The following is an 11,651-nucleotide window of genomic DNA, read 5'->3' as shown; positions in this document are numbered from 1 at the left end:
CCCAGATGATTACATCTGGAACTCTCTAAACATTGCAGTCTTTTAGCTTTAGCCTTTAATTAAATCAGTGTACTATCAATACAAGAAAAGGTAGGTTGAACAAATAAGAGGTAAAAACATTTTGTACACAGGTATACATCTATTTTTCAACTGTACAAAATTAGGATCCTTACCTTTTGAAGTGAAAATTAATTCACCAGATAATGTAACTGAATATTAAGCTAATATATAAACACTTGAAATAGGAAACTACTTTCAGATACATCTGATTGCAAAAATGATTTTAAGTGAAATGTGGTATTTTAAAATCTTGTAATTAAAAATATATACTTTCTCCAAAAATATAACCTTAAGTCGAAATGGCTATCATGTAGAAATCCTAGGGTAGAACCCTTTGTTACAGTTTCAGTGAATAGCAGTTTGTCCAAAGTGTTTATATTATCATTAATATCTTTATGAAATAAAACATCGATGATATAAAAATACAAGAAAAATGTACAAATGATTTGAGTTGTCAAAATATACAAGATATCACATTTGTATGGTTGCTAAAAAAGATTTATGAAAACTACAGTTCATAATCTTGATTTCACCTTGTCCGGGTTCAGTGATTCACATGGTAGAATATGCTGGATGAGTACACTAAAAATAATTTTATCAGGAAGATCTTACTTTTTGAAATTTCTTTCCTAGGAAGTTTGCTTATGTATCATACATGTTATTTTGTATTTTGGATTGTGTAAACTTATTTTTAAAAAAGATTATCACCTAGGTGATTCACATTCACAGCCTGGATTAAGGGTCACCAGAAGGGGAAAAATTATGGATTAGTTCAGCACTGAAGCACCTTTAGAAATGTTCAGTGAACTCTACCTTCTAGAAACAGCTCACACACATACAAAAATACTCCAACAACACTAAATCAGATAATACAAAAAAATTCAAAAAAACCCCACCACTACCACAATTATAAATACAATTTGTAACTCAAATCTTTTCATTCTAAATATTTACACACTAATAAAAAATATACAAATAGTCTGTTTTAAATGTACATTAAGAGAAATAAACTCTTCCATGAAAATCACTATAAAAATGTCCCTTAAGGACCATGTAAGAATCTGTACAAGACACTGTAAATGTAGGATATTAAGGGAAGCCAGCTGCCAAAGTGTTCATAGTCTCTTTTGAAATGTTAAGATGAATTCCTTCAAGATAGTGCAGGAATCTGTCAAAATTACAAGGAAAAACACACTTAAATATTAATAGTTCCATCAGATGAGAATATTAATCAATCTTGAAATAGTTACGTAAAATGTTTTTACAGAAACTACCTTCTTTTACTTTTTCCTTGTTCTTTTAGCTTCTCAGTCTTACAAATGTTTCGAAGAGTTGGCAAGTATTCTATTATACTAGCTTGTCTATTACCCAGGTTTGGAAGAGATCGGCTCGAAAACACACTTTTGATGACTGCTATCCTCTTCCAAGCACTGCTGTAAATTAAAAGTAATGCATTATCTTTTGATTTTTAATGCCCAATAAAAATGCAACAATCCCAAAACCAGCTGCTGGCCTCTGCTTCTCCCTGCTTCTGGTCTAGACTAGATTAACTGTATTCCAGATTCACTTCCTATATCATTTTCAACACATCAGTCACTCCCATACTGAAAAGACTTTAATGGCTACCTGCTGTCTGCACAGCAAATCCAGACCCCTTCCCTGTTATCCAAGAGTCTCCCAAATCTAACCCCCACCCCAATCTCTCACTTTTTCTTCCCAGCAATCAGGCTGGTCTCCTTAACTGTCTCATTAGAAGCTACATTATTAATATGAAGGGCTTACCATGATCAATAAAGCCCAGCATTTCAAAATTAGTAAGAGAAAGAAACTAATAATTTCCCCTTTACCATTTATTATTTAAAAATAAAAAGTAAACAGAAGTCAAGACTTACTCTAAATTAGCTGCTGACTGACTGAAGTGTACATTGTTGCACTTTTGTGAAACATAAAATGTAAGTTCTTTTGTTGGATCTTTTCCTACTTTCTTGCAAGAATTCAGGGAGGTTTCCAACGCTTTTGAAATAGTAGAAGAACATTTAGTAAAGCTGAGAGCTTCTACAGCTGCCTTTAATTCTCCAGAGCTTTGAGAAGTCCATCCATCACTACTCTCGAGACTGAACTCATCACAAAGTCCACTTTTAACCTTTCCATTTGTCCAGCCAAAATCATTTTTACCAAATTCCCTATGTTCCCTTACATCAGTTAAAAGGGCATCTAAGAAGGACATGTTGTCCATGAACTCAGTGAGAGAATTTAAACAGTGAGAAACAAGGACAGAATATTTTTTTTCTGCTGGTGTTTTAGGAGAACGAGGAATAGATTCAACTTTTGACTCTAGACATTTGTTTAGTTTCTTTGTCTCTGGATTGCTTTCTTTATCTCTGGCTTTGCTTTCTTCTGAATTTGGAGAAGATGCAGAGGAAAGGCTAATAAATTCATCAGAAAAGTCCAATTCGGTGTCAAATAAGTCACTATCATCTAAAATTACCATCTTTTTCTTACGTTTCTTTTTTTGTGACTTTTTCAATGGCTTCTCTCCTTCAGAAGGTTTCCTAGCAAGACATTTCATATTTTTTGTTGCTGCATTGGTGTCCACACTTACTGATGAACCAGAAAAGTTTTCTGTTTCTGGAATGATATTAACAGGTAATGGTAGAATGAACTCAAGATTACTATATAAGAAATCTACATTCCGCATTTGGAATTCTGTAAGAAGCTGGATGAGCTTATGCCATTCTTCCTTTGTTCTGATTTTGTGCTGAAAAACAATATTGAGTAAAGAAATGTCATAACAGTACATAGTCTGAACATTTTTCTACCTATATGAATATAGTGTCATTCCTATCTATTTTCAAAGTAATGAGTCGCTAACCCTCATAATTTTATTAACCTACTCTTCCCTAATACATCAAATAGTATCATGAGTCTAAAAGATTAACTTAGACTGTTAATTTAAAAAATTAAATTCTCTAATAGTCAGTATATACCCTAATTCAATCATTAGAAGCTCATTTGCTTAAAAACTACTGTTCTGAAATTGTCTTTTTTTATCTGAAATACTTCTAAGTTCTATTCTAAATTCTATAATATACATTTAGAGCAATGCCTATGCACCATTTGTCAAAGTGGTACAATGTGCTAAAATCAGAAATCTGAAGCCTGTAAAAATTACTGGTAAATTTAAGTTAACCTTAAGATTCAAAAGACAGAAGTGAGTGTTGGGAAGATGAAAAAGAACATAAATTTACTAGACACTGAAAATACCTTCAAAAATGAAAATAAGTCTTCAGATGGGGAAAAAATGTTCTTAAGGCCAAACAAGGTCTCAGCACAGCCAGTGTCACATTTGGGAAGGTCCGTTGGATTCCTTTTAGTATTTTTAGCATTATTTTTGGAATCAGGGTCATCTTCAGAGCAAACAAGTTGTACATTTCTGCTATTTCCTCCTACAAAATTAGTAAAAGAAAACCTTAGCTATCCATATTTTTATCAAATTGTAGCAAGCAATTATTTAAAATCCAAGATCCTTTGGCATTTTTTTTAAATAAATGTATTTATTTATCTATTTGTTTTTGGCTGTGTTGGGTCTTTGCTGTGGGCAGGCCCTCTCTAGTTGCAGCCAAGGGGGACCACTCTTAGTTGCAATGCGTCGTGGCCTCTCCTGTTGCAGAGCATGGGCTCCAGAGCGCAGGCTCAGTAGTTGTGGCACACGGGCTTACTGGCTCCGCGGCATGTGGGATCTTCCCGGGCCAGGGATTGAACTCACGTCCCCTGCATTGGCAGGCGGATTCTTAACCACTGCGCCACCAGGGAAGTCGCCTTAGGCATTTTTTGGACCTAATCCTCATTTTGTTATTCTCCCCGTATGCATCTAATTCATAAAGCGTACAATACAAACACGATTTCTACATAGGTTAAGTGGGGCTGGGGTGTGGGGTGGGCTTACAAAACAATCCAACAGAAAAAAGGACAAGGACTGCACAGGCAAGTCACAGAAGAAACACAAATATCGAATAAACTCATAAAAAGATGTACGATTTTACCAGTGATCATGGAAATGGAAATTGAAATAAGATACCATTCATTTTTCACCTTCTAAATTGGCAAAACTAAAAAAGATATTCACTGCATACTTTAACGACAAACTGAAGATGACTTAAATGTCACCTAGTAGGTAATGGTTAATTAAATTATGTTACATCCACTTTATATTATGGAATAGCACGCAGCTGTGAAAAAGAGAGGGCTAGAACTATACGTACTGACAATAAATTGTGAGGTTAAGAAAAAGCAAATTGTTTAACAATACATATAGTACTGGTTAATTTTGCTAAATAAGTAGGTAGCAATATTTGTATATGCATAGATAAAGGTCTAACAGTAGCTACCTTTAAGAAGTGGGGGAAGATCTTTTACTTTTTACATTATATACTTCTGTATTGTTTGATTTCCAATGAGTGTGTATCTGTGTGTTTTTTTTAAGACAGGAATGAAATGCATTTAAGATCTTCAAGAAAAGAAATAATGCTAAAGTTCTTGGTACTGCATTTTATAACCAGTAATATGGTGATAGTTATTAACTATTTTGTTTAAAATAGGATATGATCCATGTCTTATTTATCATATTTACTTCTAAGAAATAGTTAAAACTGCCAGCCTAGATTGAATTAAATACTTTGAAAAAAAATAAGATATTAAATTTTGAACTAATCTGAAAACCAATAAGGGATTAATATTACAGAACTTCACCTTTTTTAAAATTAAATATTTGTATATTTCCCAGAGCAGGATCTGTAACTACAGAACTGTGACTATGGAGCATGGAAACCACAAACTATGAACTTCTTCAGGGAAGGAACCATGTCTTATTCATATAAACACAGGACCTGGCATGGAGAAAGTCCTCAGTAAATGTCTGTGACTTGAATTAGGTAACAATGACTGAAGATTGATAAGAAATAAAATAAAGCATTTCTGAAATAATAGAGTTCTTAGGAAAGAGAGAATTATAGGCTATTAGGGAAGCTGAAAAGGAACTTACAATACAGTCATTTAAAAATAATTTACATATGGAAAAATTACCAATACTTATTTTTTTAATAAGTGAAAAAAGGAAGTTACTAAATAATATAATTCTATTTGTTTATAAGAAACTATGTTTATAAATGTACAAGTAACCATTTGTTCCAGGTTCAGTTTAATTGTATTTACCCACATTTAATGCTTACAAAACTTTTCATCAACTAAGTTGATGTATGTATGTTTCTTTTAATATTAACATGATACCTCAATGCTCAAAATTTTTATAATCTTTCAAATATTTTGGTACAGCATATATTTTAATATAGGATCCCATTACAGAAATTTCTTTTACAACAAATCAACTTACGGCAAAAAGGTAATGGCCTTTCTTCTAAAAATCCACCTCCACTTCTAATCCAGAATTGTAAGTAAAGGATACTTTTTCTGATATCACAAGTATTTGCAGTTAGCAATGTTACAAAATCTTTTACATCGGTTCTAAAATTCTCAGTCAAGCAGATCATCTGTAGGTAGCTGGCAACATTTAGCTGAGAGAGTAAGAGAAAGAGAGAGACAGAAGGGGAGAGGTGGGGGTAGGAGGGAGAGAGACACAGGAAAGAAACATGGTCAACCGCAGAGTTAACAGAAATACATCAATAACATATCAAAAAGCAAGCCAAATTTTGCTAAGATTCACAATATCTTAAGCTCTTATTGAGAATGATTGATCTAGAAAAATATAAAGGAATATGGTACCAAATTAAAAGCATTTACATAAACTTCTTTTATTAACTGTATATAGTCTGAGACAGCAAGGAAAATTTTATGGGAGATCCTCCAACCTGAATCCTGAAGGCCATTTTATTAAACCTTAAGAAAATCCCTTAGGATTAAATAATGGTACAACTTGATGGAACATTTTACAGCCATTAAAATGATAAATATGACTACTACAGTGGTACTGAAAAATACCTACCATATAATTTTTGAAAACCAGAGTTCAAAAATTATATCAATGCATGCATAAAAGAATAAATGTATGTAAGCAAGAAATAGAAGAAAAAATTTTAAATACATGTTATTTGTTGGCAGTAAATAAACCAAGTACATTTTTTTCATTTTAGTTACTGTACAATTAATATTGCTATGTTTTTTATAAAATAACAAAATATGTACAATTCTCTTCCCATTGTTGTTTACGGAAAGCTTTTTACCTTGAAGAGCTAAAACATATAAAATTATATTCACATTTCACAGATTTTACAAGACCACTAGCATTTTTACATTACAGTAAACAAGACAATTAAAAAAAATTTTCCCATATGATATCTTTGACTTTATTCTATACATACATATTATTCTTGCACACATCTGGGACTTCTGCTTCCCACAGACTGGGAATTCTGCTTTCAATAACAAAGGAGTACCTACTATCAGACAAACCTTACCATCGATAATAACTATAAATTCTATAATCAACTACAAAAAAATATAAAAAGCCAACTACCTGAATGAACAAAAGAGTAACCAAAGGCAAAAGAAAATGGAAGGAAAATCAACACTCAGAAAAATGAAATGGCCCTGGGTGAATCCCCACCACACCTTTTAAAACTGATTTTTGACTGAGTGCAGGCTACAGCAGTGGAGCTAAAACTCAGATAGAAACTCACAGTGTTACTGGCTTGAACCAAGGGACAGAGTTTGGGATGACTGCAGCAGCTGGAAAGTGAGAGGGGAGGTCCACAAAGGTAGAGAAACAGAAATTCTAGCTATAAAGGAGAATGCAAATCACTGGTTGATGCTTGAACTTCACATGTGTGAGCCTGTCTCAAAGCAGCCCAGCTAAAACTAAAAGCACTGAACAGAATTTTAGTTGAACAGGAGAATACTTGTTCAGAGGAACATAACAGAAACCAGAATATGTACTGGTATATGTATCATTCACAAAGTACAAGATAAAAATCTAAAACCACTAGACATACAAAGAAATAGGAAAAGTAACCAATACCTCAGAGACAAGACAATCAATAGAGACTGATCACAAGATGACAAAGAAGTTGGAATTAGCAACAAAGAATTTTAGAACAGCTAGTAAAACTATGCTTAAGGAAAACATGCTTATAATGAACAAACAGGAAATCTCAGCAGAAAAATAGAAACTATAAAAAAGAAGCAAATAAAAATCGTAAAACTAAAAACCGTAATATTAGAATACAGTGGATGGGCCTCATGGAAGAAAGGAGATGGCAGGAAAAAAGGGTCAGTAACTCGAAGATAAATCAATATAAATCACCAAAGCAGAAGTACAAACAGAAAAAACTGGGGGGTTAGGGAGGAAACAGCACACCTCAGTGACATGCGGGACAATGTAAAGTGTCTAACCTACCTGTAATTAAATCCCCAGAAGGGATAAAGAGAGAAAAGGAAAATAAAATAAATTTGAAAAAATAAGACTAAAAACTTCCCTAATTGGAGGAATGATATATAATTAAGGATTATAGATATCCAAGAACCACAAGCAGTACAAATATGAAAAATAATACCTAGGAACATCACAAGCAAACTGCTGAAAACTAAAGGTAAAGAGAGTATCCTGAAGGCATCTAGAAGAAAATGACACACTACATATGAGGCAAAAAAATAAATAAATTTTTAAACTGCTGACGTTATGAAGACGTTCTGTTATGTAACATAACAGAAACAGTCGTGACCAAAAAAACAATGAAATGACATGTGTAAAATACTGATGGAAAAACTGAAGGAAATCTAATGTCATCCACTGCCAGCAGACCTGTTCTATAAGAAATGCTAATGAAGTCCTTCAGGCTGAAGAGAAACAAAACCAAAGAAAAACTCAGATCTTCATAAAGAAGTGAAGAACATCAAAATTTACAAGCATATAGGTAAACATAAACTCAACTTTTTACCCTCTTAATTTCTTTAAAACATATGACTGGCTAAAGCAAAAAACAGAGCATTGTATCAAGTTTGTAATGGTGTAAACATAAAATATTTGAAAATTAAAGCATAAAAGATAGAGGGATGGTAAATGGACTTATATTTCTACAAGGTTCTTAGATTCTCTGTAAATCAGTATAATATGCAAATCTCAGGATGCATATTTTAATCTCTAAAGAAACTACTAAAAAATAAGTCCTAACCCATCTCATATGGCCTGGAAACTATACACCAATATCCTTCATGAATGTAGATACAAAAATCCATAACAAAATATGAGCAAATCAAATCCAGAAATATATAAAGGACATAATACATCGTGACCATGTTATCCTAAGAATGCAAGACGGGTCTGACATTAAAAAAATCAACCGGGCTTCCCTGGTGGCGCAGTGGTTGAGAATCTGCCTGCCAATGCAGGGGACACGGGTTCGAGCCCTGGTCTGGGAAGATCCCACATGCCACGGAGCAACTGGGCCCGTGAGCCACAATTGCTGAGCCTGTGCGTCTGGAACCTGTGCTCCGCAACGAGAGGCCACGATAGTAAGGGACCCGCACACGGCGATGAAGAGTGGTCCCCGCTTGCCACAACTAGAGAAAGCCCTCGCACAGAAATGAAGACCCAACACAGCCATAAATAAATAAAATAAAATAAATAATAATAATAATAAAAAATTAAAAAAAAAAAAATCAACCGATGTCATTCACCATATTAGTAGAATCAAAAAGATAAATGATAAGATTGTCTCAAAAGATGGAGAAAAAGTACTTGACAAAATTCAACACCATTCACAATAAAAACTCTCACCTAACTGATAAACAGCATCTATGAAAATATACAGCAAATATCATACTTAATGGTGAAAGAATGACTGCTTTCACCCCAACATTAGGAACAAGTGAGAGATGCCACTCCAAATTCTATTCAATACTGCAGGTATGGTGGCACTAGCCACTAGAATATGGCAAAAAGAAATTAAAGGACAGATTGCACAGGAAGAAATAAAAGTGGAAGAAATAAACGTGGTTTTAACTGACATGACCATCAATATAGAAAATTCTAAGGAATCTACTACTAGAACTAACTACTTAGTTTAGCAAGGTCACATGATACAAAAATCAATTGTATTTCTATATACTGGCAAAAAACTGGAAATTGGAATTTTTTTTTTGTTTATTTGGCCACGGTGCGTGGCTTGCGGGATCATAGTTCCCCAACCAGGGACTGAACCCAGGCCTCCTGCAGTGGAAGCGCAGAGTCCTAACCACTGGACCGCCAGGGAATTCCCAGGAAATTGAAATCTTAAAATGTAATTTACTATAACATCAAAAACCATTAAATACCTAGGACTAAATTTATCAAAATATGTGCAAGGTCTGTACAATGAAAACGACAAAACATTGCTGAAAGAAATTAACCCCCTCTCCTAATAAAGAAACTGTTCATGAATCAAAAACCTCAATATTGTTAAAATGTCAGTTCTCCCGAAATTGATGCATAGATCCAATGCAATTCCCATCAAAACACCAAAATAAACTGTAAAAACTGACAACATATTTCTAAAATTAAGAGAAATTAATGACATGTGATAGCCAAAACAATTTTGCAAAGGAACAAAGTTGGAGGACCTACTCTACTTGATTTCAAGACTTGCGAAAGAGCTAGAGTAACCGAGACAATGTCATATTTTTGCATGGACAAATAGAACAGAGTAAGACTGCATACATAGCCTATTGATATATGACAAAACTGAAAAGTACTTCAATAGAAAAAAAGACTCCTTCAACAAACAGTGCTGGAACAACTGATATCTATTGGGAAAACAAATGAATCATACATCTTACCTACAATTGCATACAAAACTTTGAACTTAAAAGATCAAAGACCTATATCTAAGAGCTATAACTACAACTCTTCTAAGACAAAATCTTTGTAAGCTTAGGTTTGGTAAAGATTTCTGAAATAGGATACAAAAATCATAAACAAATAAAAGGAAAACTTGGTAAACTGGACTTCATTAAAATTAAAAACTTTTAACTACTCTTTACAAAAAAAAGAAAGAAAAGATAAGCCACAAACTGGGGAAAAATATCTACAAAACACATATCTAATACAAACTGGTACTAGAATATAAAAAGAACTGCTAAAATTCAGTAAGAAGACAAACAACTGATTTAAAAAATGGGCAAAAGATTTGAACATACACTTCAACAAAGAAGAAATATTGATGGTAAATGGGACATATGAAAAAGATGCTCAACATCATAAGTCATTTAGGAAATGCAAATTAAAACCACAAGGAGATACCAATATGTAATTATTAACATGAATAAAATCAAACAAATGGACAATTCCAAGTGCTGGTAAGTATGTGAAAAATAACTGGACTCTCATACATTGCTAGTGGGAATGCAAATCATTGGAAAACTTCAGAAAATAGATTGTCAGGCTCTTCTGTTTAGTGGACCAACAATTACCTACAAGTATTTAAGTAAAAGAAATGGAAATATATATGTCCAGACAAAGACTTCAATGTGAATATTCACAGCAGCTTTATTTATAACAGTTTAACTGTAAACAACCCAAATGTCTATCAGTAGGTGAATATGATAGACATATTCATATATGTAAGGTATATCCATACAGTGGAATACTACTCATTAATAAAAAGGAAAGGGACTTGCCTGGTGGCACAGTGGTTAAGAATCCGCCTGCCAATGCAGGGGACACGGGTTCAAGCCCTGGCCCGGGAAGATCCCACATGCCATGGAGCAACTAAGCCCGTGCGCCACAACTACTGAGCCTGCGCTCTAGAGCCCGTGAGCCACAACTACTGAGCCTGCATGCCACAAACTACTGAAGCCCACGCCTAGAGCCTGTGCTCCACAACAAGAGAAGCCACCACATTGAGAAGCCCGCGCATCACAACAAAGAGTAGCCCCCGCTCACCGCAACTAGAGAAAGCCCCTTCGCAGCAACGAAGACCCAACGCAGCCAAAAATAAAATATATATAAATATATAAATAAACTTATTAAAAAAAAAAAAGGAAAGAAACTACTGGCACAGGTAATATGAGCAAATCTGAAAAAGCATTATGGTGTGTGAAAGAAACTAAGTAAAAAATACTACATATTATAAGATTCTATTGACATGAAATTCTACAATTGGCAAAATTACAGTGACAGAAAACATACTGGTAGTCGGCAGGGCCGAGGGGTTAGGACAAAGGACAGAACACAACGGCACACAAGGGAACTTTTGGAAATAATAAAGATGTTCTCTATCTTGATGGACATGTTCTGTAACTACATTTGTCAAAATTCATTGAACCATACACTTGAAGTGGGTGTATTTTACTGTAAATAAACTATACTTGAAAGCTAATTAACAGAAAGCAAACATGCACACACACAGATGGATACCACTACCATGGCCAAAGTTAAAAAGACTGACAACACTTGCCAGAATTCTCATGCACTGGAAACCTATCTGGCAGATTCTTAAAAAGCTAAACAAATAAAAATAACATAATGCATATGATTCAACAATTCCACTGACAGAACAGCATGGATAAATCTAAAAAACATAATGTTAAATGAAAGAAACCAG

At 33.9% G+C, this 11,651-nt stretch overlaps 1 protein-coding gene across 2 annotated transcripts in view; it reads right to left on the bottom strand.

Annotated features, from left to right (window-relative positions):
• Positions 1 to 123: 123 nt before the first annotated feature.
• Positions 124 to 11,651, bottom strand: part of ATAD5 (ATPase family AAA domain containing 5) — a 40,638-nt gene continuing 29,110 nt past the window's right edge. The window contains exons 19-23 of one of the 2 annotated variants that reach the window (XM_057536927.1): positions 5,450 to 5,630; positions 3,325 to 3,506; positions 1,953 to 2,818; positions 1,335 to 1,490; positions 124 to 1,228 (exon numbers count right to left, since the gene is read on the bottom strand). In XM_057536927.1, coding sequence (XP_057392910.1) covers positions 1,150 to 1,228; positions 1,335 to 1,490; positions 1,953 to 2,818; positions 3,325 to 3,506; positions 5,450 to 5,630 — 1,464 coding nt within the window. In that variant the 3' untranslated portion in view covers positions 124 to 1,149. Of the gene's footprint in view, positions 1,229 to 1,334; positions 1,494 to 1,952; positions 2,819 to 3,324; positions 3,507 to 5,449; positions 5,631 to 11,651 lie in introns of both variants that reach the window. The other variant, XM_057536926.1, reaches the window with a different exon arrangement.

This window comes from Balaenoptera acutorostrata, chromosome 20 (assembly GCF_949987535.1).
Source record: "Balaenoptera acutorostrata chromosome 20, mBalAcu1.1, whole genome shotgun sequence".
NCBI classification, from domain to species: domain Eukaryota; kingdom Metazoa; phylum Chordata; class Mammalia; order Artiodactyla; family Balaenopteridae; genus Balaenoptera; species Balaenoptera acutorostrata.
This window is presented reverse-complemented; position numbering and strand designations above follow the sequence as displayed.